At 43.3% G+C, this 24,602-nt stretch overlaps 3 protein-coding genes and 1 non-coding gene across 4 annotated transcripts; 3 read left to right on the top strand and 1 right to left on the bottom strand.

Moving 5' to 3' along the window:
• Positions 1 to 56: 56 nt before the first annotated feature.
• pgrmc1 (progesterone receptor membrane component 1) lies at positions 57 to 4,068 on the top strand. The gene is made up of 3 exons (XM_030101522.1): positions 57 to 397; positions 2,668 to 2,823; positions 3,799 to 4,068. The coding sequence occupies exons 1-3, from the start codon at positions 103 to 105 to the stop codon at positions 3,891 to 3,893; spliced, it is 546 nt and encodes a 181-aa protein (XP_029957382.1). The 5' UTR covers positions 57 to 102; the 3' UTR covers positions 3,894 to 4,068.
• Positions 4,069 to 5,478: 1,410 nt separating this feature from the next.
• trnal-caa (transfer RNA leucine (anticodon CAA)) lies at positions 5,479 to 5,590 on the bottom strand. The gene is made up of 2 exons: positions 5,553 to 5,590; positions 5,479 to 5,524 (listed from the first exon to the last, which is right to left on the bottom strand). It is a non-coding gene; the product is annotated as a tRNA-Leu (tRNA).
• A 420-nt stretch (positions 5,591 to 6,010) lies between these two features.
• Positions 6,011 to 8,214, top strand: cox7b (cytochrome c oxidase subunit 7B). Its single transcript, XM_030101045.1, has 3 exons — positions 6,011 to 6,147; positions 7,512 to 7,627; positions 7,968 to 8,214. The coding sequence occupies exons 1-3, from the start codon at positions 6,111 to 6,113 to the stop codon at positions 8,061 to 8,063; spliced, it is 249 nt and encodes an 82-aa protein (XP_029956905.1). The 5' UTR covers positions 6,011 to 6,110; the 3' UTR covers positions 8,064 to 8,214.
• Positions 8,215 to 8,617: 403 nt separating this feature from the next.
• On the top strand, positions 8,618 to 16,043 carry pgk1 (phosphoglycerate kinase 1). Its single transcript, XM_030100235.1, has 11 exons — positions 8,618 to 8,814; positions 11,984 to 12,034; positions 12,120 to 12,275; positions 12,360 to 12,504; positions 13,455 to 13,558; positions 13,679 to 13,798; positions 14,546 to 14,660; positions 14,747 to 14,926; positions 15,007 to 15,184; positions 15,300 to 15,398; positions 15,488 to 16,043. The coding sequence occupies exons 1-11, from the start codon at positions 8,750 to 8,752 to the stop codon at positions 15,526 to 15,528; spliced, it is 1,254 nt and encodes a 417-aa protein (XP_029956095.1). The 5' UTR covers positions 8,618 to 8,749; the 3' UTR covers positions 15,529 to 16,043.
• Positions 16,044 to 24,602: the final 8,559 nt, after the last annotated feature.

Here is a 24,602-nt window from a genome sequence, read left to right as displayed (position 1 = left end):
CCGATGGACCGGAAGCCGAGTGCTGATTGGTTGAACTGCCACAAAACACACGAGCACGTCGCGCGCCGCCTCCAGAGCAGGGTCAGGGAGAGAGACGCCAACATGGCCGATGCAGAGGCGAGCGAGGTAACTTCTGGGGGCATTTTTCAGGAGATTTTCACATCTCCGCTGAACATGACCCTGCTCAGCCTCTGCCTCTTCCTCCTCTACAAAATTTTCCGCGGGGACAAACCGGCGGAGCTCGGCGAGGTGGAGAAGCCGCTGCCCAAGCTGAAGCAGCGGGACTTCACCCTGGCCGACCTCAAGCCGTACGACGGACTGCAGAACCCGCGGATCCTCATGGCCGTTAACGGGAAAGTGTTCGACGTGACCCGGGGGAAGAAGTTCTACGGACCAGGTACCGCGCCGCCCCGCACGAGCCCTCCGACGCAGCGCGGCGCCGCGACCGTGCAGCCTCCACCGTTACCTCGGCCTGAAACAAAACTTTAAAGTTGTCGCCGCCATTATTCTTAAATAATACATTAGTTTAGCGGAGTTTTTAGCACTTTGGAGAGCGTGAAGTGGCGCCACACCCCCTCCAGCCTGAGCCCAGATCCCGTTTCATAACAAGGCTGCGGCAGCCTTCACAGCACAGATCGTCTATGAGAAAGATGAGTTCTCCTATAAAAACATCACCTCGGCAGTGTTGCTTCAAAAAGTTCTATTTTGTTCTAAAAGCAAACAAAAAAGCGTTTTTTTTTAACAGTGACGTTAGAACGGGTGGTAATGTCTACTTAATCTGATCTGATGACATGGGAGCTGAAAACTTATTGTTTAATCCACAAGTTTATATAATAATCTACTATAATTTAGTTTTATTAGTGACTTTAGTCTTGTGTATTAAAACTGAATATCTAATACTTGTAGAATGGAATTTTTTCATTATTATAATTGTTGTCACACAATAAAACAAACTATTTGAGTGACAGGAGAGCAATTTTTATTTGTTCTTTTGTCAAAATGAAATAGAATTTCAATATTTTACAGTACTGTAGAATATATTTGAGACTGCATGGAAAATTAAATATTAATCCCAGAGGCAAATTCTTAAAGTTCTGGAAAGTATTGATAAAGATCGTGGGCATTTCTACCGTGTACCACAGTTTACAACTACAATACAGGGTTATTTACATGATAAGGCATGGGAATCAGCTCCTACAACCGACTTTTGTGATTTAAGAATGAGTAATATTGTTTAAGAGAGAGGTGGCATTTGATGTGACACAATATCCCAAACAGTAAATGATCCAATGTTTTACAAACTGATTACTTTATGTTACAACGAGCAAAATGTAATTTTATGTTGTAGATGAACGAAACTCCAAGCTGCATAGTTTGTTGGAACATGTCAGATTCTTTTCCTGTGCTCAGCCAAAGAGGCAAATCATGATTTCCTCAGTGTGTAACTTCAGAGGAATCCTCCTGTTCCATTTTATTTCAGCTGGCTGAGTGTTTTTTTGTTTTTTTCCAGCCCTTGGATTCAAGAATTTGCTCCCCCCTCTTCATTTCCGTTGTCTTGAAACAAAGTCAGAGCTGAACCTCTCAGTTGATATCTAATCTCAGATTGTAACCTCTGGTGCGTGTAACCTCTGACCAACTTCAGAGAGCACTGTCATGCAAACCTTGACAGGACTCCACACGGCCTCAAACCCTGCCCTGCATGAACAAACACTTTTCTGTTGTTCTTGTAAATGCATAGAAATGTTCTGATGACTGCCGATGATAAGTATTGCCTAAAACTTTAAGTGGATTTTTCAGTTTCAGCAGTTTTACAGTGCATCACATGAATGTGGTTGTTTTTGTTTCTTATCACTGAAATGGGTTAAAAGTCCTTTGAGGCCGCTCATCATTTGGCTCACTGCATTTGAAGGTGTGTTTTTGACACACCGAGAAGCTTAAATCTAGTCTGTAAATGTAATGTCCTGAGTAACTCACTGTTAATGACTAATACCGGGACACAACGCTTTTTTCTCTTTTTTGGGCTAATTTTTTTATTTTTTTTTTTTATTATTTAAACTAATGAACAGGGTTTGAAGTTCTAAGAAGCCTGCATGTCAAATCCTATTGACGACAGGATAAGCAAAGATGTTTTAAACGCCTCAGGAATGCTCTGTTTACCTAATGGATCTCACTATGGCTCTGTTTACACAACTTTTTTAAGTGAATAAAGTCCATATTCTCCTGGAACTTGGTAGTTTCATAGCTGACAGTGGTGGTCAGTCTATATGATTGTGTGTGTACAGCCTCTGTTGACATTTATAGCCTATTGTTCTCACACACAATAACAGCCAACAGCACCCACTACCGGCCCAACATGAAAACTACATCGTTTTCAAAACGTTGCCATACGAAGACAAAGCTTTTCTGAAACAAAGACACCAAAGCAAAGCCTTTCCACTTGAAATTTGGAATAAATTAGCTTCGTAACACCTTTTGTAGATGAGTCTCACGAATTCTGTTATCATGGCAGAAACATTAAAACGAGTGTAGGAGAAAAGAATGTCTTTATTGTCACTGTAACAAGTACAACAGAAATGTAATAACAATAATTTGATGAATCGCTGTGAAAACCACAGCTGTTGGTGTGAAGTCCCACCCTGACCTGTGCGTGTGGTTGCCTTCCTGCAGAGGGGCCGTACGGAGTGTTTGCAGGCCGAGATGCGTCCCGAGGTCTGGCCACCTTCTGCCTGGAGAAGGAGGCCCTGAAAGACGAACACGACGACCTGTCGGACCTGAACGCGGCGCAGCGGGAGAGCCTGTCCGAGTGGGAGAGTCAGTTTACCTGTGAGTGGAGCTGTGCGGCCGTCTTAACATTGTTTGGGCCAAAAATATCGCAGCAGGTCTGTAATTCCTGGCAGAGCTGAGAGCTTGTCTGTAGGGTCATCCATACAGCCACAGCGGGTTTGTAAAAAAAATGCGTGAACTCTTGGATTCAGGCGAGAAAATCCTGCACTCTCCTCAAACAAATGCATCCGCAGAGAGCATCAAAGTTAATCCAGAAAGAAAAAAACAGGTGCTGACGTTTGAAGGCAAATAAATGATTCCCATGTAAACACAAAGGAGAATACTTTAATTCAGAATAATTAATTTCAAATTAAAAGAATCCTGTAAGCGTGAAGTGAGAGACAGCTGCCTTCAGGGTTGTCTTCATCGTAAACTATCAATAGGACTTGGATTCTTGGGACATTCTATAAATACACAGCAGCAGTGAAATGAATATAAACCAAATTTCACTAACAATTGACCGAAGGCACGCTAGATTTAGACATTAATACAATTAACACAAAGTTTTTAAGGAACTATTTTGGCCGTTGAGGATGAATTGAGCTAAAATGTGTTTGACACTCCTGATACTTCATTTTAAAATGTGTCTTGAGCTTGTGTACAAGTTGTTTTGATGTCTTCTAGATTAACCACTTTGATGTGTCTCCAAAACAGTTAACATATCGGATTTGACTCGTCAAATGTATCTATTTAATCTCAAATCTTACAGGAAAAGTGGCATACTGCAATGCATTTAAGTTTCTTGCTGCTGAAATTCACTCAAAATACCACATTTATTTGATTTCCTACCTTAAATAAGTATATACGGTCAATGTTTTAAATTCACGGTCGCAAATATCATTGGAACTGTCATTAGAAACAGATCAAAGGGAACACTCCTTACTTTGGAATAGGTTATCTGTAAGAAATAACTCCATGCCACAGTAAAACCTTGTTGATGCATGACTTTCATTTGCGTGTTGTTCTGTGTTGCAGTCAAATACGACTATGTGGGAAAGCTGCTGAAGCCCGGAGAGGAGCCCACAGAGTACACCGACGATGAAGAAGCAAAAGACAAGAAGGCAGACTAGAGAGCGCCGAGTGACCAAAAGGGAAACAGCGGATGCCTTAATGTTTTTAATGTGTTGCCTTCTCTTAGAGCCACTGAGGAAAGAAACAAAACAAAAAAAAAAAAAACAAACAATCTCCTTCAATCTCTCTACACATTCTCTCACTGTTGGACCAATTCTGGATGTTAAGTGTTGACAGAACTACTTGATTTACCTTTCATTAAGGCATTAACAATAAAGTCTCCTGCACTCTGGGGTAGTGGTTTCCTGAGTTTAGGCCCATTCCATTCATGATGGAGTCGCTGGTGGTTCCAGCTAGAGGAGGAGATGATGCTCTGGCTTCATCCACTCATCTCTGAAAAGACATGAAAGCTTCAATTGAGGAGAAATAACTTGATAAACTTGCCTTAAGTCCAGATTATAACACATTCTTGTATGAGGAGAGGTTTTACTGTTTCCACAACACATGAAGACAATCCAGTAACTCTCCTCACCTCCTTCCCTCTGTCATGAAGAGTCAGTTTGAGAGAAGGTTCTCTCTGGTTTTTCTGTAAATTTGCTCCTGTGCAGGAGAATTGAACCACCTCTGGTTTATTGAGCCTCATTAAAGGGCAGCGCACTCGGAAGTGTAAAGATCTACCAAGAAAAACACTACGAAGCCCAAACTGTTTAAATTTTAAACTAGTATTCAGTAATGATTTAATCCCCGTGCAGTCATCTGTTTATGCCGATTTCTTAACACTAAATCTAAGATGGTGAAGAGCTAAACAGACCTGTTGACAAACCACCGAATCCAAGGTTTCTTTGTGGTCAAACTTTGTGCCTCAAGACGTTTTCCTCCCAAACTGACGATCTGTCGCAGCGTTTTCCCTCTGCTGTCAGTGGCAGTGTCAGTTTTCTCCTCAGGAGTCAGTGAAGTCCATAACTGTTAATTTATAATCCAGATGTTATCAAGGTTTCAACACTCTTGTCCAAATTTTTTCTGAAAGACCTGTCGCTAAGAAATGGTTTTCATTATGCATGTACATATTACTCATAATACTGTCATCCTGTTTTAATCCACAAATGATATTTTGATTTAATAAACAAAAGTGTAAAGTGAAAACATTTGACTATTTTTTTGAAATGGTGTGTCTGTGTGTGTGTGTATATATATATATAAAGATATTTCAGACAGTTAGTGGATTTAAAAGTTAGAATAATGTTCATAATTGCCCTTCAAGAAGGATGTAAGCAGCTTAAATGAATAGATAGTGAGTTTATTGGGTAAAGCTTTTTCGTATTTTTCTGTTGATCCTGCTTGCAAAATATTTACAGTGATCAAGCAGGTAAACTATTCAACATCAATTGTCCTGTTTAAATGAAAAAAAGTGTTGTCCATATAGATTAAGACCAATAATCACGTTTAATTCTGTTTTTAATCTTGATTTTTGCCTACTTCCATTGTGGATTCTCTCCTACTGTGGGGCAAAACAAAAATGAGATTTACCTAATTAAATGTAATTGTTAAATGAATCGGTTGCGTGTAGATTGATAAGAAAGTATGGAACACTTTGCGGTGTGGGTTAGTAAAAGCACACTGACACCGTGAAAAGTCAAAAGTATGTGTCAGAAGTGGGATTCGAACCCACGCCTCCATTCGGAGACCAGAAGTCCCGTTTCTACGGAAGGAGATCAGTCCTTGAGTCTGGCGCCTTAGACCACTCGGCCATCCTGACACGGTGCAAGCTCGAGAAACAAACTCTGTATTTATTCACACATCACCAGGCTGTATACCGTCGGGGCTAGTTGTATTTGATTTGTAACATTTTTAATGACAAAAAGCAGTAGCAAACGCTTCTTCATTTCTTTACTGTTTGAAGAAAATACATTATTTTTCGATTGCTTTAAGCCTTTTTATTTTGTGCGCATGCGCAAATCTATGTGCTACGTTCACGATTCATCAAGAAAATGGGAAGTTACACTGAAATGCCGCTATTCCAACTTCATATGTTCACCGTGCAGCTGTAGTTAACCCAATGTGGGTTTTATATGTTCTACTATTTCTCAGCTATTGACTCCGTTGACTTTTCTATGAACAATTTGTTGTTTTCTGAAAAAATGAAGGTGAGCACCATTTCAATCGCAGGGATCATGAAGGCATGTTTGCCGACGTAACGTGAACGCAGCGATACTTCCGTGCAGTGCAAGAGAGTCCGCCATATTCCATTCTTCAAGGGTATCCGAAGGCTCGTCAACATGTTCCGGTTCGCCAAAGCGGCTGTCAACATCAGCGGTGAGAAAATCCTGGTTTTTATAAAAGCGCGTTTTTAACCCGAGTGAACCCGAAGCTAAGCTTTAGTTGCATTCTGTGTGGCAGAAAGTCTGAATACCGTGTGTAACTCGTGACCGCGGTCAACGTGCTAGCAGCTATTGTTAGCATGCCTTCAGCCATTATTCTAAACATTTTATTTCTTCCGACAAAGTGTAAATGTTATTGAGAAAGGTAGCTTGGTATCTGTTTTGCAAATTGGCTTTAATAAATCCCGTTTACTTCGCAGATATGTCCTTGTTTGACCCTCTGACCTGTAAAACTTCCACTTTTGATTATGTGGTTGTAAATTGTATGTCAGGATGTGATATTATGTTAGTCCAGTGAGTTGAAACTTTGACTTTTCAGTTCCTTCTGTTTTATTTTGTTGAGGAATTTCAGAAACATAGTCCTTACCGAACAAGAGTAAAAGTTAAAAGATGGGTTTGTACTTCTGAAGCGTTTTCAACCATAGATCAATTTTTTTAGCACCTGTGCTGACGCCCGGAAACCTTTTAAATTTGTTTCTTAATATCTTATTAAGATGGCATTCAGATGTCATTGTACTGTCACCTGATGACATAATATTTAAAACATGCTCAAGTTTTTAAAGATAATATTCAAGTTGAGCTTTGAAATGTCTTTTTTCCATTCTTGAAGGGTCGCATTTGTTGTTAACAATATTGACTGTATTTTTTTTCAAGGTACATAGTAGTTTCACTACACAAAGCTTTCAACACGTACTTACAGAAATCAAAAGGTAGAGTGGGTACATCACACTTCTTTAATGAATGTGTCAGCTGTTTTCTCAGTCAGATGGAAAATGTCATGAAATGTAATGAATTTGGCAACATTGTTTTTTTAAGCATAACCTGCATTGTAGAATTATTTTTATTGAGCGGCTAAGAAGGAAATTGAGGCTTTAGGAACAGAACAGAATAATAAAGAAGAGTTATAAAGTCTGGTGACCACAGGAAGGAAGGATCTCTTGTGCACTGTGGTGGAATGAGTCTTTTGCTGAAATATTCTGTGCTTCAGCAAGTAATTAAAACCAATTGGTATGGGCAATAGAGACATGGGTTGTCCTCTCATTTCAAAGGTGCTGCTTGATGTTGCTGGCTTTTGTTTGAGTAACAGCATTAACAATGAGCAGGCCAACTTGTAAAGAATTGTTTTGATGTTACTTAAGCACAGTTTTGGATTATGGTAGTGATTAGATTGTATGTTAATGCTTTTTGTTGTCAACACATGCATTCTGTGTCACTACAACTGATTGACTGTTTAAGATTATCTTTAGATTGTAATAAAAGTTAAATTTTATGACCTTTATTTCATTGTGCTTTGTTCAGGTCAAGCTGTGCGACAGGTGAGGCATGGATCTACTGTCCCAGAGAGCTTTCATTCCAAGTATGGCAATGGCCTGATGGTGGGAGGCGCTGTCTTCTGCACGGCAATCTGGTCATACGTGAGTTAACTCTCATCACACAAACCTCAGTAGAACCACAACCAGCAAAATCAAATCCGAAGGAATATTTGAAAAATGTTCCTTTACCTTATCCCAAAAGATGATGGGTGTGTGGGTCCATACAGCTGCTCCTCTTATTGGCCCTCAGCTCTCATTCCTGACCACTAGATGGGGACCATAACCTGATTGCTCTCCAACAGCAACACTATTGAAACATGTTCTTTTTTTCTATCTTCACCCTTTCACCACGAAATTTGGTTAGATAACCAACCAATCACATGAAGGTCCCAAAAGAAGTTTGGTTATTATTAAGTTAAAGTAACAAACTGTTTTTGTGCAGGTGCTGACACAGACCGGCATCACCTGGAACCTGTCACCTGTCGGCAGGATCATGCCGAAACCATGGCGAGAGCCTGAATCCGAGTCCGAGGAGTAAAGAGCCACTGTGGCAGACCTACATCCCACCCGAGAATCCTTCTGCTTGTACAGACGATCCATGGATATCCACGTCACGTTCAGACGATGAATGCCTGTGTGTATTTCAACATGTTAACTTGTTCAAATAAATTAAATATGATTCTACTGATCACACGTGTGCTGATTCTATTCAGAGTGACCCGAGCGTCTTGGAAAATAATGCAAATGAGACATGTTATTCTTTTATTTTAACGTGGTAAGTCAACAAAATTGATATGGAATGTTGTTAAACTATAAATATTAATTTTATTATGGGGAAATGTATTTTCAGCCATAGCAGAGGTGAAGCTTTATAGTCTTTAATCATATCTTCAGTGATTGTAGATTTATTCAGCAAAATGGTGTAAAAATCGATAAAAGTTCTGAAATAGTTCAAGAAGATTTTTTTGAATGAGTTTGAAACCTCTTCCTCGCATGGTGATTACGTCATACAGCGTAAGCAGCGAGGACCAATTAGATTCGTCGAGCTGCCCCTGAATCATCCAATCATCTGCCTGAGGGGTGTGGCCGGCCCCGCCCCCCGCTGTTCCTCCGCACCGCGCTAAGGTCACCGCTGTCACTCGGAAGCTAACCAGCCGACAGCCGGAGGAGGCGGAGGAGTCCCAGCCAGGAAGGAGCAGCAACCAGCCAGCGAAGTCAGCCAACATGTCTCTGTCTAACAAACTCACCCTGGACAAGGTGGACGTGAAGGGGAAGCGCGTGGTCATGAGGTGAGCGCCCCTTACCGCCGGGCTGCTAGCTTACAGGGGGAGTGACGCGGCTCGCGGAAGAGGGATTATTTTACGCTCCCCACTCGACGCCTCCTAAATGTGGCGTAAAATGAGCTTTCAGACGGCGTGTTTCTCTCTCGGGAGAGGACGGAAAGTGATGGCTCGCTGTGTGCGGGTCAGTGCGGTGGGCTGGGTAGAGCCAGGAAGTGTGCGAGCTGGTTGTCACGTTTCCACCCGCGTTACGTGTCTGAGAGGAGATGCTCCATGGATGGAGGGCTGCATCATCCGGCAGCTGCGGCCAGCCTCGAACCTTCTCTGGAAACACACAGCCCAGATCAGCTCGTTACACAAATCACAAAACATATAAAAGCACGCGAGTCTGTTCATGTGTTATTTCCAGTGTTATGTATAAATAATGAGCTTCCTGCTGCATCAGTCACCATAAAGCATTAACAGCAACAGTTAAATGGGCATTAAAATGGCCTGGATGTCGATGGAACACCTTTCAGCAGTACAACAGGAAACAAAACAATTGTAACCAAAATGTGATTAAGTCACGCACCATTAAGTCAAAAGTGTATCACAAAAAGATTAAATAGACTCAAAGAATAGATTAAGAATTTCAAAACCACTGTAATCTATTATAACATTTAAAAATTGAACATTGAGTTGGAATGTGTTCAAAAGCAGGTTTATGACTGAAAATCCTCATTGAATGAACACAGAATGCACAGAAAGACACACAAAGACTGTATAGATGGACACAGGTCAAGTCAGGGGTAGAATTTTATCATAGAGACCGACAGAATGACCACTAGAGGCTGAAAATCATTCATAAAGACATGAGGGATGGGGTTTTAGCAGCCTGTTTCCTCTTCGTTGTGAGCTTTAGAAGAAGTTTTAGAATTTAAAAACTGAAAACTTCAGACATCAGGAGACAAAGCATGCTTTATCTACAGCTCATAAAAATCTGCCTCAGTCTGCACATTTTACAGGTTCTTTCCTCCATATTTTCTCTTAACAGCAAACTATATTGAAATCTGACAAAGTTTAAACAAAAATGGCAGAAAATGAGTTGATTTGTTCAGCTTTAGTGTCGCTGATGAAGATGAGGGCTTGAAGGAGGAATCAGGTAATTTGATAAGTGACTTTAGGAACAGGTCCAATGCTTTGCTGAAAGGACACAAAGGACATGGAGGTTTAATCCCTCTCGCTGGACAAAGTAAAATCTCTTAAGCAGCGAGGACGCCCGGCCCGGCCCGGCACGTCTGGTTTAGCCTCTTCATATTAAATTTTACTGAGCGGAGTGCGTTTCTGCAGAGAGCGGAGCGTGAAACCGACACCACACGTGGAAATGTCAGAGGTCGATGTGGGTTTGCTCTGTTTGGTGATGCAACGCCAGACGGCATAGGACAAGGTTCACACTGCAGCCTCCACCGCTCTGAAAGGTCAAAAACCCTCTCGAGGGGCAGTTAGCGTACATGCGTGCGTGCGTGAAGTAGCGATGGGCTGCAGCGAGGCAGTCGGCCTGTATCACACCCCAGAGCCTGTCCCAGCATGCAGCATGAGGGTGTGTGAGGAACCTCACCGGAGGAGTGTGGTGGCTGGTCCTGAATTAAAAAGAACAGGTTGCCATGGCGACCTGCAGTGTCTGAAAGTAGAAATGAACTTCCTCACACTTCTTCTGATGAAACATTAAACGTACAGTTTCTCAATGAGTGCAAACGTTTGTCAGAGACATTTTGTAACTCTCAGACCTGATTCAGTGAAGTTCAGTGGAAGGTCGCGTTTTTCATCCATTGTTCCTTCTGAGTTGACGTTACGATTTCCTAACAGGAACGCGTTTCATCACAAATTCTTCTGGATAGTGAAGACAATGGAGTAGATGCGCTGCAAGATCTTTGTTTGCATTTACATTTGTACTTTAAATATTAATTCTCATGCACAGTGGAGAAAGAGGTGAACTGTTCTTTATTCAGCTGCCATGGAAATAAAAGACCAGTGCTGCAGTGTGGTTTGGATCATTTTGAGACAGATTCATACATTTGACTTCAAATTAGTTTTAAAATCAAACCAAAATTGACTCTGAAATGTGTGTTTTCTACTTTTTTAGGCCATGGTGACACTGAAATAAACACTTTTCACTCCTGAGCTGTTCTCCTCAAGGCTTTAGGCTTTTCCTCAGGCTTTGCTAAACACTGTAGAAATGGAAACGGTATAATGTTTGGAAGACCAAACCACTGTTGGCATGATACGTGGTGATTTCACAGATGGCTCCTGCGTCGTGAGCAAACCCCCCACAGAGGCTGGTCTGCACCTCTGGAGCTGCTCGGTCTCTTTATTACCGTCTCGGTGGAGCGCCTCGTCGCTAACCAACAGGTGTAAAGACCAAAGAGCGGAAAACTACGGCAGCAGTTGCTTTTGCAGCGCTGCCTGTGAGCCAGAGCTGAGCCTCGGGAATGCTGACGAGGGCTTTCTGGCTAAGACAGTCGATCGCCGGTACAATGGCAGTGGGAGTAAAGCCTGTGCAGCACGGCCGTGTGCGTCGGGCGTTCACAGGGAGGGAGGGAGGGAGGCGGTTACGTAACTGTGGAGTACGAGGGATGCAGCATGTTCTCACCAGCGTCGCTGATGCTTCTGTTAGCGTGAAAAGGCCCCGAAACCAACAACTGACAACCTGCTGAGCTCAGACACACACACACAGCAAGCAGCCTGTTTCTCATCACTGTCCATCATTAAGCCGCTGAAAAGCCGCACGGCGGAGAAGATTGTGGCGAGATGGTTGCTGGTTCAGGTGGGGAAAGTGAAAGCTGCTGCCTTCTCGTTCCCGCTGTGGCGCCTCTGCAGCAGCCAGGGTTAACTATAAATAAACCAGGTCAAGTGAAGAGGAATGATCTCAAAGGAGGAGCTGATTTCAGTTTTGTTCTCACTATTTAGTATCGCCTGCTTTATGAGGTTGTCAATTACTTTTTTTTTTTTTTTTGTAGATGCCTGTATTTCCTTTTGCTTTATTTCTGCTTTAACGCAGTAAATAATCATCCTCGGGAGCATATCTCGTTGCCTCTTCGACTGTGGTTCGCGTCACGCTGCCGTTGTCCTGCTTCGTATTTCACGCAGACGTTAAACAGGTGCAACAATCACAGAGAAATCTTCATTTCGTTTCTTTCAGAGTCGATTTCAACGTCCCGATGAAGGACAAGCAGATCACAAACAATCAGAGGTGAAGCTCGTGTCTCGTCCTCCTCACTCTCCTCTGTACACTCTGTACACAGCTCTGATGGAAGGAGTGTTTGTTGATTTGTCAGGATCAAGGCTGCAGTTCCCACCATCAAGCACTGCCTGGACCACGGCGCCAAGTCCGTGGTGCTGATGAGCCACCTGGGCCGCCCCGATGGGAACCCCATGCCCGAGAAGTACTCTCTGGAGCCCGTCGCCGCCGAGCTCAAGACCCTTCTGGGCCGGTGAGCGGAGCTTGAGAACAGAAATCCAACTCTAGAGGCAGAACTGCCCAAAAATGGGATTGCTTGATGACTGGGTCTCTGCAGGGACGTCACCTTCCTGAAGGACTGCGTGGGTCCAGATGTGGAAGCTGCCTGCGCCAATCCCGCTGCCGGATCCGTCATCCTGCTGGAGAACCTCCGCTTCCACGTCGCAGAGGAAGGAAAAGGCAAGGACGCCTCTGGAAACAAGGTGAGCCTCGGAGCGGGGAGGGCATAGCAGCAGCGTCAGTCTGATCAGCTGATCGTCCAGACTGGAGCGGTTCAGAGACTCTGGCTGTCTCCTGTGGACGACGCCGTATATACATGTTCACACTTCTGTTAGTATTGAGCATATACTGAACATATGAAAGAAGGGCTGGCTTTATAAAAGCCTGTAGTCTCGTCTGCTGCGTTTTTTCCCCTCGTTCAGCTGGTTTGATCGGGTCTGTCCTGTCCAATCGAAGCAGTCCAGATCAGAAGTAGCCGGTGTCGGAGGATCAGCTGCAGTTTGACCTGCTGACATTTATCCTGAAGGTCACGGGCTTTTCCTGTCCCGAGCGGCCCGGCTGGAATGCCGCCTGGTTTCTGCTGTGCTGCTGCACCCCGAGAGCTTTTTATTTTTAGCTTTTTAATTAAAAAAAATAGAAAAAATCTGGTAGTCCTGACCGGAAAAGTATGATGCTTTCTCTTAGTTTCCTTCATTAGATTTCTGCCTGCTGCATCATGTAAGCTACAATGAAAAAGAAAACCAGCGGGGGGAAATAAACAACAAAATCGGCTAAAATCAGTCTGGATCAGGTCGTGATGTTGTTCCTATTTCCAGACAAATCTGCTTGATTGAGTTTGTTTACCACGCTGTGAAATGATGCAGTGAAATCCAGGAAGCCGCGGTGCGACTCTCTGACATTTGGTCGACCCTGAAGAGCCCCCGCGACCTTTCTCTGCCCTTCAGCCGCACATTGGTGACCTCTGACCGTTAAAGTGCAGCAGAAAGCTGACCCTCAATGAACCCAGCGGAGAGACATCACGAGCTGAATGTGACGGGATTAAAGACAGAGCAGAAATACAACAACGACCATCAGAGGCCAGAGAGACTGATAATGATGTTTTAATGAAAACAGAAGCTTGTTTCTGAGTTGTCGGTTTGCTTCCCTCTCTCAGACCAAGGCCTCCCAGGAGCAGATCGACTCCTTCAGGGCGTCTCTCTCCAAGCTGGGAGACGTTTACGTCAACGACGCCTTCGGCACGGCTCACCGAGCCCACAGGTGAGCAGCAGCCGGAGGATCCGCCGCCGCCGCCCCTCCTCCGGCTGGAGCTCTGGAATCTGCGCCGGCCGGCGTCTGACGCCGGTTTATTGACCAGCGGTTCCGTCTCCCTCCCTTCAGCTCCATGGTGGGAGTCAACCTGCCACAGAAGGCGGCCGGCTTCCTCATGAAGAAGGAGCTGGACTACTTCGCCATGGCGCTGGAGAAGCCTCAGAGGCCGTTCCTGGCCATCCTCGGAGGGTGAGAGCCGCGATTACATGAGCTTTTCACTCTTATCAGCTGTTTTAAATGGTCTAAATGCCTTCTGCCTGTGTGTCAAACACAGGAATGAAGTGTTTCTCACTTTGTGAATGAAAAAACACCGAACACACACACGACTGCAGTATCATCACACTGATTCCTCTTTTTAAATAGCCACAGGTCTGAGCAGCAGAAATAGTGTTTAATCTCGTTACGTAATCTGAGGTTGTGTTCACCACGCAGCCGCAGACCAGAAGGCGCAGCGTTTTGCTGAGCTGTGTGATTCCACAACTGAAAGACGGAGTTTAAAACAGTTCAGGAAGTTCGAAACGGTGGAAGACCCCCTCGTTGGTCGGGTCGGTTTCAGCCGGAGCGCGTTGTGCAACCCCCTCCGTCGGACATCGACCGCGTTGTGTTTAATCATCAGCCAGCGAGTCGCCATAGCGGGGTCCCAGAGACGGCGGTAAAACCTGATAAGCTGCACCTTCAAAGACGTTTTCACACGAGATCCTGCTGTCAGTCTGTTTGAAATGATGATAGAGGAACACCTGCTGCTTCCTCTTCTAATCATCATTTGATAACTTATAATGATCATTTGAGGAGCTGATTATAAAAAGGCAGAAAACCTGCAGGAAGTTGTTCTCTGGTTGGATGTTTGCTGCGTCTGTATCGATCAGCAGCGTGAGCTTCTCCTCCGTGGCGTTTCTTATCTGTGCTGATGAGTCGGGCCTCTCTGTTCCGCCTCAGAGCCAAGGTGAAAGATAAGATCCAGCTGATCAACAACATGCTGGATCAGGTCAACGAGATGATCATCGGCGGCGGCATGGCCTTCACCTTCCTCAAAGTCCTCAACAACATGGAGGTGAGCGAGAACGCCGCCGCGGCCGGCTCTCCGCTCGGCCCTCCGTCCGTCTGTTGACCTCCCTCCGCCCGCTCCCTCTCCGTCAGATCGGAAACTCCCTGTTCGACGAGGAGGGCGCCGGCATCGTCAAGGACCTGATGGCCAAGGCCGAGAAGAACGGCGTGAAGATCACCCTGCCCGTCGACTTCGTCACCGCCGACAAGTTCGACGAGAAGGCCGCCACCGGGACGGCGACCGTGGCCGCCGGCATCCCCGCCGGCTGGATGGTGAGGAGTCTCTCGGCTCGCGTGTCGCCCTGACTCGAGGCCGTCTGATCGCAAACGTCTTTCTCCCGCCCGCGGCGAAGGGTTTGGACTGCGGACCGGAGAGCTCGAAGGCGTACGCCGAGGCGGTGGGCCGGGCCAAGCAGATCGTGTGGAACGGCCCGGTCGGCGTGTTCGAGTGGGAGAACTTCGCCAAAGGGACGAAGAGCCTGATGGACAAAGTGGTGGAGGTGACCAAGTCCGGCTGCATCACCATCATCGGTAAGGCTCGGCGGCGGAGGGGGCGACGCCCGGCCGAGGCCTCGGGCCGCGGCGTTCGGCACGGGGGCGGAATCCGGTGACGGGGGGGTTCTGAGTGTTTGATCTCGCTGCCCAGGTGGGGGCGACACGGCGACCTGCTGCGCCAAGTGGAACACAGAAGACAAGGTCAGCCACGTGAGCACGGGAGGCGGAGCCAGCCTGGAGCTGCTGGAGGGTGAGCCAGTCGGATGTCTGCTCCGCGGTGCGTTCGAGCCCGGCGACGGCCGACCCGTCCACTGATCATCCCTCTCTCTCTGTCCTCAGGTAAAGTCCTGCCCGGTGTGGACGCCCTGAGCAGTGCCTGAACCTCCAGACCGCCGCAAGCGTGTGTGTGAATGAGTGTGTGTGTGTGTGTGTGTGTGTGGTGAGGTGATGGCAGCTGCTCGGCCTGACTCTCATTTACTCCTGAAGCCCCGCCCCCCCACCTCCTGCCTTATCGCAGCACTTCCTCGTTGTTGATTTCAAACCTTAAGGAAAGATTCGTTTGAGGTGGAAGTTTAATTTTCCATTGAGACTCGGCCGTCAGTTCTCTCACCCCTCCAAACCCGAACACTGGCTGCTGTGTGAATGTGTGTGTGTGTGTGTGTGTGAGTGTGTACTGCTCGTTGGATTGTTACTGCACCGCCCCCAGAGTGTGTATACCAACAGTATCTATATATAGAGAAATGGTTAAAGTGGTGTACGTGTGTGTCTAGATGTTACATTTCCTGTCGGCACTACTAACGTCTGCTCCGGTCATCCTCGGCGTCCGGGTCGTCGGTTCGAGAGCCGCGTCTCGGCTCGTCTGTCCAGACTAATAAAACCGTCTCCGTGGAAACCCTCCCGTCTCTCTTCGTCATTCAGAGACACCACAGCTGGAGCTCAGCGCAGCTTCTGCACTGAGTCACTCAGGGAACAGTGAAGAATACCCAGAATGCCTTGTGTCAGAGCGAATTTATTCCACCACTAGATGGCAGCACCTGCATTTAACAACTTGTCTTCAGTTATACATTTTACACTGCAGGAATCAATAAACCAACTGCTTTAACAGGAGACACACACACACACACACAAAGAAAAGTACATTGAATGTCTTCAGCGATGCGATCCGGTGCAGCCCTCGTCTTGATTTACGTAATCATGGTCACCTGGGAAAAACAAATTCTTCAATTATATGCTATGAAAAGAAGCGAAGGCGTGTATCTTAAAAAATAAGATTTCTATCAATGAGTTTTTTTCAAGTCAATCAGAATTACACACTTCAGGTGTTTTCTTAAAACTAGGGTTTCTAATTTTTGCCTCCAGTATAGCTTGCTGGTTCTGGCTATTCGGATATCCACTTTCTACACTTGGGCAGCCAAACATTTAAACCTCTAAATTACTGCCCTGTGAGCATTAATGTTAGCATTTTGACTCTGTACACATTTATTGCTGCTGATTTTAAAGAAAACTGAACAATTACAAATACTTCAAATTAAAAGAAGAACTTCTACTTTACTGTTTTACTCTGTAAAAATAAGTTTGGTTCTGGACTCATTTTTCCTGATCATCACATTTTAAATAATAGTTTTTTACTTGAGTAATAAGTTTGTATCATCCGTTTCATATTCATAATGAGTTAGGTTTAGGGTTAGTAATATGTCTGATGTTCACAGATGGAGGAAAAAATAGAACCACGGTGAACTTTGAGCGCATTTGACTCAACTTACTGTCTTCTTTATCCTGATGTTGTTTCAGGTACACTTCGTTTTCATAGTCGTCGTCTGTTTGGTCAGACAGAAGTTTGAGTGATCGATCCTCTGAATTCTGTCTGATTTTGAGAGTGGACGTACCGTCTGCTGTAAAAATATTTCCATAAACACCTGAAGACTCGACTGTTAAAAAAAAAAAAAACAATCAAACATGCAGAAAATATTGATGAATTGATGACTGAAGTCCTGATAGATGAGTGGTGATAGAAATACCTGGACGCTGAACTGCAGAGCTGTCATTCTCATAGACCGGACCCTCGATTGGTGCTCTACAAAATGTCAAACCAGACTTGGATCAGAGTTGTGAACGACTTCCTGGATCTGGCAGCTTTTCCGCCCTCCTCCTCTCCACAGATAATCCAGGCCGCCGCGCTCCGGGGAACGCTCACATTTAGAAACGGCCTCGGCCTGATCCAAGTCCTCCACTCTGCCTGGGGTTCACTGCTTTCATTTCCATCCTCATCTGTCTGACTGCAATCTCAAATTTCAGTTTTTTTTTATCTTCTATTTTGAATTCCTGATGCACTGTTTTCCTCGCCTGTATTCTTATTTTGGCTGATATGGTTTTTATGAGTTCTCCATTTTGTTCTTCTGGGTGATGAATGTTTAGGAGGGCAACAGAGACTGAATTTCAATTCCGCTGTTCGAAGAGTAGAACTGACACTAAAGCTCACTCTCACTTTGACGTCCACCGCCAGCTTGAAATGATTCAGGAAGTTTGTTTCTTTTATGTTTGTGAGCGTCAGAGTGTTACCACATAAGGGGAAGAAACGACGACTCCAAAGCGCCGCTCTTCTTGAATGAGTTAAAAAAAGGTCTCCGTCACTCACATGTAGTCGTCGTCTGGACTGGAGCTGGCCGTCCGAGATGCAGGACCTGAAACTGTCGCAAAATCACGAAGGTACATGACATGGGACGACAGAAGTTACACAGTTTTAATTAAGTTACTTGTAAGTGTTGTGTTTTGACACTCTTCTGGATGGATTTGAAACTCACCACGTGGAAACTTGGCCTCCTTCACCGTTTCACTGCAACACACATTTTGTTTGTGGTTTGTTTTGAGAGGAGAAACTTTTTACACTTTTGAAAATCATTAAAAACGTTATTAATATTTAAACATGTTCTCTCCAAATTCAAAGAAAAGCCTGTCTCACATTGTCTCAGATACTCAGTCTCCTCTGATGCCCTGTTTAACATCAGAACGGTAAAACCTGAAAGAGTCTCTGATAATGAGGAGGAACTCAAACAGTAACTCACACTGTGGCCGGGAAATCTCTGGTCACTACAAGATAAATGAAACCAAGTTGGTTAAATGGAGAAATGAAAAATAATTGAAAAAAAAAAATGAATTCAGAACGCACACCCAATACCTGTTTTAGATCGCATCACCGCAAACTTACTTCCTCCGCGATGACTGTCAGGACAAAATGTGAAAGAATATACAAAATAAATACAGTGTTGACTGAATAGTTAGTGTTTCCACAGAGAATTACAGTTGCATAAATATTTGTACATATGATAATATTTATATTCACTTATAATTTTGGAATGTTTGTTTTTGTTACTCTTTAAAACTTCCCGATATCGTGTATGAGAGGCTCTTTTCCTTCATTGACCACTTCGGATAGACCCTGACCTTAATAAACTGGACGATCCTTCCCAAGACATCATATTTTAGCTCATATCACAAACTCAAAGCCTTCAACTTCCCCGTTTCCTTGCTGTTGAGGGTGAAGCGTCTGTTTGGAGAAGCTATGAAGAAATAACCCGAGGCGCTGGCTTCACTTCTCACTGGTCATAATGTTATGGCTCATCATTTAAAATGGTGAAATCAAACACGATTTAAGCTTGAAAAAGTGCTGACACAGCGGTCAGAACAATGAGGCTGGTGCCAAATTACACACTCTCAATGCTGAACAGAATGAGGATCAAATAGAAGTCAAGTAAAATGATCACCGAGGTAGCAATCAAAGTCTTTTTACCAAGGTGAGTCGAGATTGACGTGGATTTCAGAACGTAGATTGAATGTTGATACTCACAAAGTTTGCGGGGTGTAGATCTGAGGCTCCTCGTGGATCGTCTCTGCGGAAAGACAAATAGAAAAACAGAATGCGGTGTTGTGCAGCCATGCTTTCTGTCCTCTACACTGCTGCGTTCATAAAAACCTCTGCCACTAGAGGGCACTGTAAGTATTCTCTTCTGGTTTGTGTTGCTGTAATCTGAATGTACTTGAAGGGAAAAAAAAAAAAAAAATATATATATATATATATATATATATATATATATATATATATTCTGTGTTCATCTTAATACTCCCTCTATTTATTAGATGATGAGGAACACGATGAAGGCAGGTTCCAGTCCTGGAGATTAGATATTTAAAATAATATCTTATTGTCTTTGGATAGAGATGAGAAGAATCTTAGAATATTGGGTGTTAGAAGACTAAATCTGTTGTTTAAGCAGAAGAAATAGCAACTTCAGGCCCTGCAGAATGACATGAATGCCATTTTTCTTGTATCAAAGTGCTTTTTGCGGGCTGATATGATGTTTTCTCAAACTGAAACGCTCCTTTATCAGAGCCTTGAAAATCTGTTGGTTAATCAACGTTAACAAGATGGAAAAGAACGTACAGAGACAACATTTATAGAAAAGTGTTTGCTGGGTATTTGGTAATGTCCCGTTTGAAGGAGGGCTACTCTTGGACTGTTCCTTCCATCCATCACTGATCCCAACAGGCCTGCCGTGAGGCTCAACACAGAGAAGCCGTCGGTTCAAACTGAAGAAAAAACAAGTGAGTCAGTTTCCCTTTTCTCCTTTTTTTTTTTTGGTCACAATGTGGCGACATGGCTAAAGCGGTTTCTCTCCCAAAACCCAGATTGACGTTCGATTCCTCATCAAGTGAAGGTCAGCCGTGTGAGAGAACGGGTGAATGTGAGAGAACGGGTGAATGTGAAGAAAAGTCTTTCTCCGAAAAACGAGCGAGTCTGAGAAGCACTTACTGGTTTTCCTCTTCTTGCACCGCAGGCACATCAGTGACAGAAGACCCAGGGACGCCACCGACACGACAGCCAGCGCTGCGGCCAGCGGGCCGCCGCTTACCGTCATGCCCGAAACTCCCAGAGAGGCCGGAGCGCCTGCTGCACCGCTCGACAGTCGAACGCCGCAGTGAGGCCGGTCACGCCGTCACGGTTCAGGTCGCTGCTGCTTTCCTGTTCGCACACGCACAAGTGCAGGATGTGGTTGGCCAAAGCAAAACTGAAATGCTCACATGCCCTGCCGTTCGAGGGGAAGTTTGTTTGAGAGGAATTTTTCCACGCATGCACACTTTAACACAACCCGCAAGTCATTTATTCGTCTGTGTTCCTTGATTGAGTTTGATTTAAAGGCCATTTTTATTCCCACGGTAGAGTCAAGTTAGATAAAGAGGAATGTATAGAAGGTGATTTTCTTTCGTCAGATGACTGTTGACCCACATCTCGCTGTCGCCCACCACATTTCTTCACAGCCTGCCAGGTCAGCATCTGTCTGCAGACATGCAACAAAGGAAACGACCTTCGAATGGTTCGATCAAGAAAGATCTGAGCCACAACACAAGACTGCTGAAGAGTGCAGGCTTTTTAAAAGCTTAGACGCTGTATTGCACAATCTATCTAATGACTTCTACCAATTTTTACATTTACTGGAGCGCCTCCTGGACAGCCATGGCACCTTCACAGCACCCCCAAGAAAGACAATGAAAAAAAAGTGGTTTATTTAGAATTATTTTTTTTCCTGAATATTGGAATTTGTTGACTGGTTAATCAATAAACACATCAATTAAATTTGTATTTACTTTTTTTACTTCAAAAAAAAATCACGTGGTCTAAATCAGCCAATGGGAGCAGCTTGTGCTTCAGCCTTTGAACTTGCCGCCTCGTGTTAAATGAGAGCTTTTTATCTGGTGAGTTTAACTAATTTATAACAATAAAACATGGAGCTTTCTGCTAAAACGTCCGCAAAATGGAAACGAGAGTGAAGACGACGGGATAGAAGCCCAACTTTACCTTCGCTGTCAGTCACAACAACCGACGTGTCGTTTTATGAGGACGTCTGTTGGTAAGTTCGGGATTGTTGACTGTTTGGTGGCTGAAATCCAAACTGCGACTCCCTCTGCTGAACTATATGTGATGTTTATCGATCTACCATCAGAGCTATTGAACCAAATATTCGTCTTTTAGTGGAGGTTTTAGCTACACTCATCAGTTTGTGGTCGTCGTGCACAAGGCCCAAATGAAAACCTGCTGTGTTTTGTTTGCGGCTGATTTGTTTTTCTATGTTCAAGATAAAACTGTAAAAAGTTTACCTTCGGTGGTTTTTAAGTATTTATAATCAAAATCCCCTAGAAATAATTTAAAAATTGGAATTTTCCCTCATTTCTGATGCTGCCTCACATTCCTGAAAGTCCTTTGTATCTATTCATCCTACTGTTACGTTTGGAGTTCCCCTCGGTTCCCCTCGAGGACAACTATGATTTATTTAATGATGCTTCCTAGAACAGAAGTTGTGGAAGAAGTCATAATTATGCAGAGCATTTCCAGTAATACAGATTTTCTGACTGGCAATGACCTTCACCCATGGCGATATAAATGAATAGATGGAAGAAAACTTTCTTAAATAACAGCAGAAAGCATGATTATCTCTGTTATTTTTTTTTTTTTAAATCTCACTTTCAGTTTTTCTTTGTCTTTTCTGATCTCAGATGAAACAAAAGGGAATACATTCTAGTTTCTTTGTTTCCCCTTGATAATAACTGAAGATGTGGACGATGTGGATATTTAAAGCTCTCCAGGACTTTGAGCCACAGTTTGGCATGCAAAGGGTGTCAAGAGAGAAAATAGTTGTTTGCTGTTCTTTATGTCAAATAATTGCAGATGAATTACCAGAACAATCACATCTCTTCAGTCCCTTTTGCATGTTTTTGCTCATTCGTGCTTTCAAAACTGCTTTTTGAAGCGGAGAGTCACGCCTGTTTTCTTTAACTCTCTCATTTTACCCACAAGTCATGCAGACCGAGCCTTTGTCTGCAGTAGGCCAGCTTGATGTTTGCTGCACGTGTTGTGGAAACAATGACGAGCCTTCATATCTCACAGAGCACCGTGTGGCCTGTCTGAGGCCAGGCGCTGGTTTGATGCTCGCGCTGTGAGAGAGTTCACAGGAGGCGGTAGTTTTCCATCAAAGTCAGACCTCACTTTCATGCTGCTGCGCTGCTGTCACCTTCAGACGCCCTCCAGGGGCTTTAGAGTCCCGCTGCACTGAGCACGGCGGCATGGCGGGAGCACCGTGCGACGCCGCCGAAGGCCACGAGGCTGGAGCGGCCGTGCCAGCCGTCTTCACCGATCTGGAAATGTGTTAAAAGTTTGGCAACAATAGTGTGTCTTCATGTAGGGGAAATGTTGCTAAATGTTGTTAAGCTGCAGGTTACTGTCTCTATTTGTGGGCAGGAGACCCCAAAACGCAAAAACAAACAAAAGACAGAAAAATTAAACTCTGCAGGACTGTGACGACAAATTTCACAACATAGTAAATTACTATACACTTCAAATTCCATATAGAACTCAAAAGCAAACTTCTCGGGTTTGCTGTTAAAATACAAAGAAATGAGTGTGTCCATGGCGGGAAAACTGAAATCAGTGAGAGCAGCTGTTCCGGCCGCTCACACTCTTCAGTCATAATGTTTGGCTGATTGTGCGAGATAAAGAGGCAGATTATTTCAGTTGAAACTTCCTTCTGCTTCCTGTTATTCATAACTTTTTAAACTTCTGTTTTGTTCGTATTGCACTGATTTGTTTTTGTCAGTTAATGAAATAAACAATTAAAACAAAAAAGAAAAGAAAATATACAGAGCCAAACGGGATCCAGAATTTGATTTATTTTAATTAGGGGCATAAAGTAAACAAATACTACCAGTACAACAGTTTAATCATACAGTCCTGTACTTTATTTTAAATTATTTTAATGTAACTCATCTTAGAATTTTCTTATATTGAGAAAACAATCACTTTTTCAATTTTAGATCTAGATCTTTTGGATTCACACACAACCAGTTTAAGACATTGCACTTTAATGCCCACTGCTGTTCTGTATGCGATACACATTATTCACACATTAGTGTAATATACCGCCACTATTATCATCTTCTTTCTCTGTTATTTATACTGCTGTTGTTTTCACAGTTGATTATTCTTGTTCATTTTCTTCTTATCACTGTCAAATTTCTGCTGCGACAATGAAAATGTCCCCATTAGGGACAAATAAAGGATTATCAGTCAAAAACTTTTATGATTTAGATGTGAAAAATGAAATGGTGCGAAATGAGGCAGAACTTTACTTGGTATATTTAAATTCCACGCTCCCTCAAAGTCAACTCATGAATGAATGAATGAATTTATTTATTTATTTATTTAGAGATACAAAAATACAAAATAAATTAAGAATGTACTGTACAATATTCCATACAAAAGAGCCTCAGTTGGTAAACCAAAAAAAAAACAAAACAAGAAAACAAACAAACTGTACAGTACTATTTCCAACATTTCTTCAGAAACATAGTGTGTTATAGAAGGATTTCTTGTCTGTACCTCGAAAAGGAGTGGGAAGAAGGCAAGCTTATAAACTCCCACCCCTTGCACATTCAGTGTAAGTTTCAGTCAGCTGCGTTAAGTAGAGATTTTTTTTCTTAATCTAAACACTACATATCTATTATTACAGCCTATATTTACAAATACTATTATACACAACAACTATTACTTTATGTTTTTATAGTAATTACAACATAAACAAAAAGAAAGCAAATTTCAATTTTCTACAGCTATCCATATTACTGCAAACATCATGACTGCAATAGTCATCATTTTCATTATCGTCACCATTGTCATCATCACTACAATCACTCCAACAAATATTATGAAGTGTATCAGCAGTCACACTGAATGGTGCTGGTGGTTACATTTGTTTTTAATTAGATTTTCTGTTTTGTTAGTGTGAGGTGCATTAAAAAGACCAGGCGTTTTGTGGACCGGTTGTCTGAGGAGGTCAGTCCCCGGGCAGCAGGACCATCCCTGTCTGAGTGTCCTGCACTGTGCATTAAAAGAGACAAGATTCGGGAGTGTACCACAAGAAGATGGTGGTCTTCAAGCAGTACAGCCCCCCCTTGCCTGCCCTACACTGGTGATTATGTTGTGTCTTACTTAATGTTTACATTCAGCACCATTCCTCCTGACTGCTGATTTTTTTTTTTTTTTTGGGATTTCTAGATATAAAATGATATAGTGATGATCCGACAATGACCACAATATCATGGTGTTGTATATATTGATATGAGTACGTTAATAAATGCAGTAATAAAAATAACAATATTATATATAACTGTATGTTATTAATTACCCAATAATGTAGTAAACTAGCAAAAATGCCATTATTGACAGCAGCAAAAGTAAAGAGAAAAATTAGAAAATTACATCAAAGTCACTGAAAAGACTTTCTGCATGACAGTAATGAATAATCTTGTTTTTTTTTTTTTTTTCAAATCAATTGAAAGAAGCAAATACATTATATTGCTCGGTAATTATCAAGAACTTTGAATTTAAACATCTTCTTAAATGTTTTAA

Source organism: Salarias fasciatus, chromosome 10 (assembly GCF_902148845.1).
Source record: "Salarias fasciatus chromosome 10, fSalaFa1.1, whole genome shotgun sequence".
In the NCBI taxonomy this organism is placed as follows: domain Eukaryota; kingdom Metazoa; phylum Chordata; class Actinopteri; order Blenniiformes; family Blenniidae; genus Salarias; species Salarias fasciatus.
Note: the sequence above shows the minus strand (reverse complement) of the source record. Positions and strands in the feature narration are given on the sequence as shown.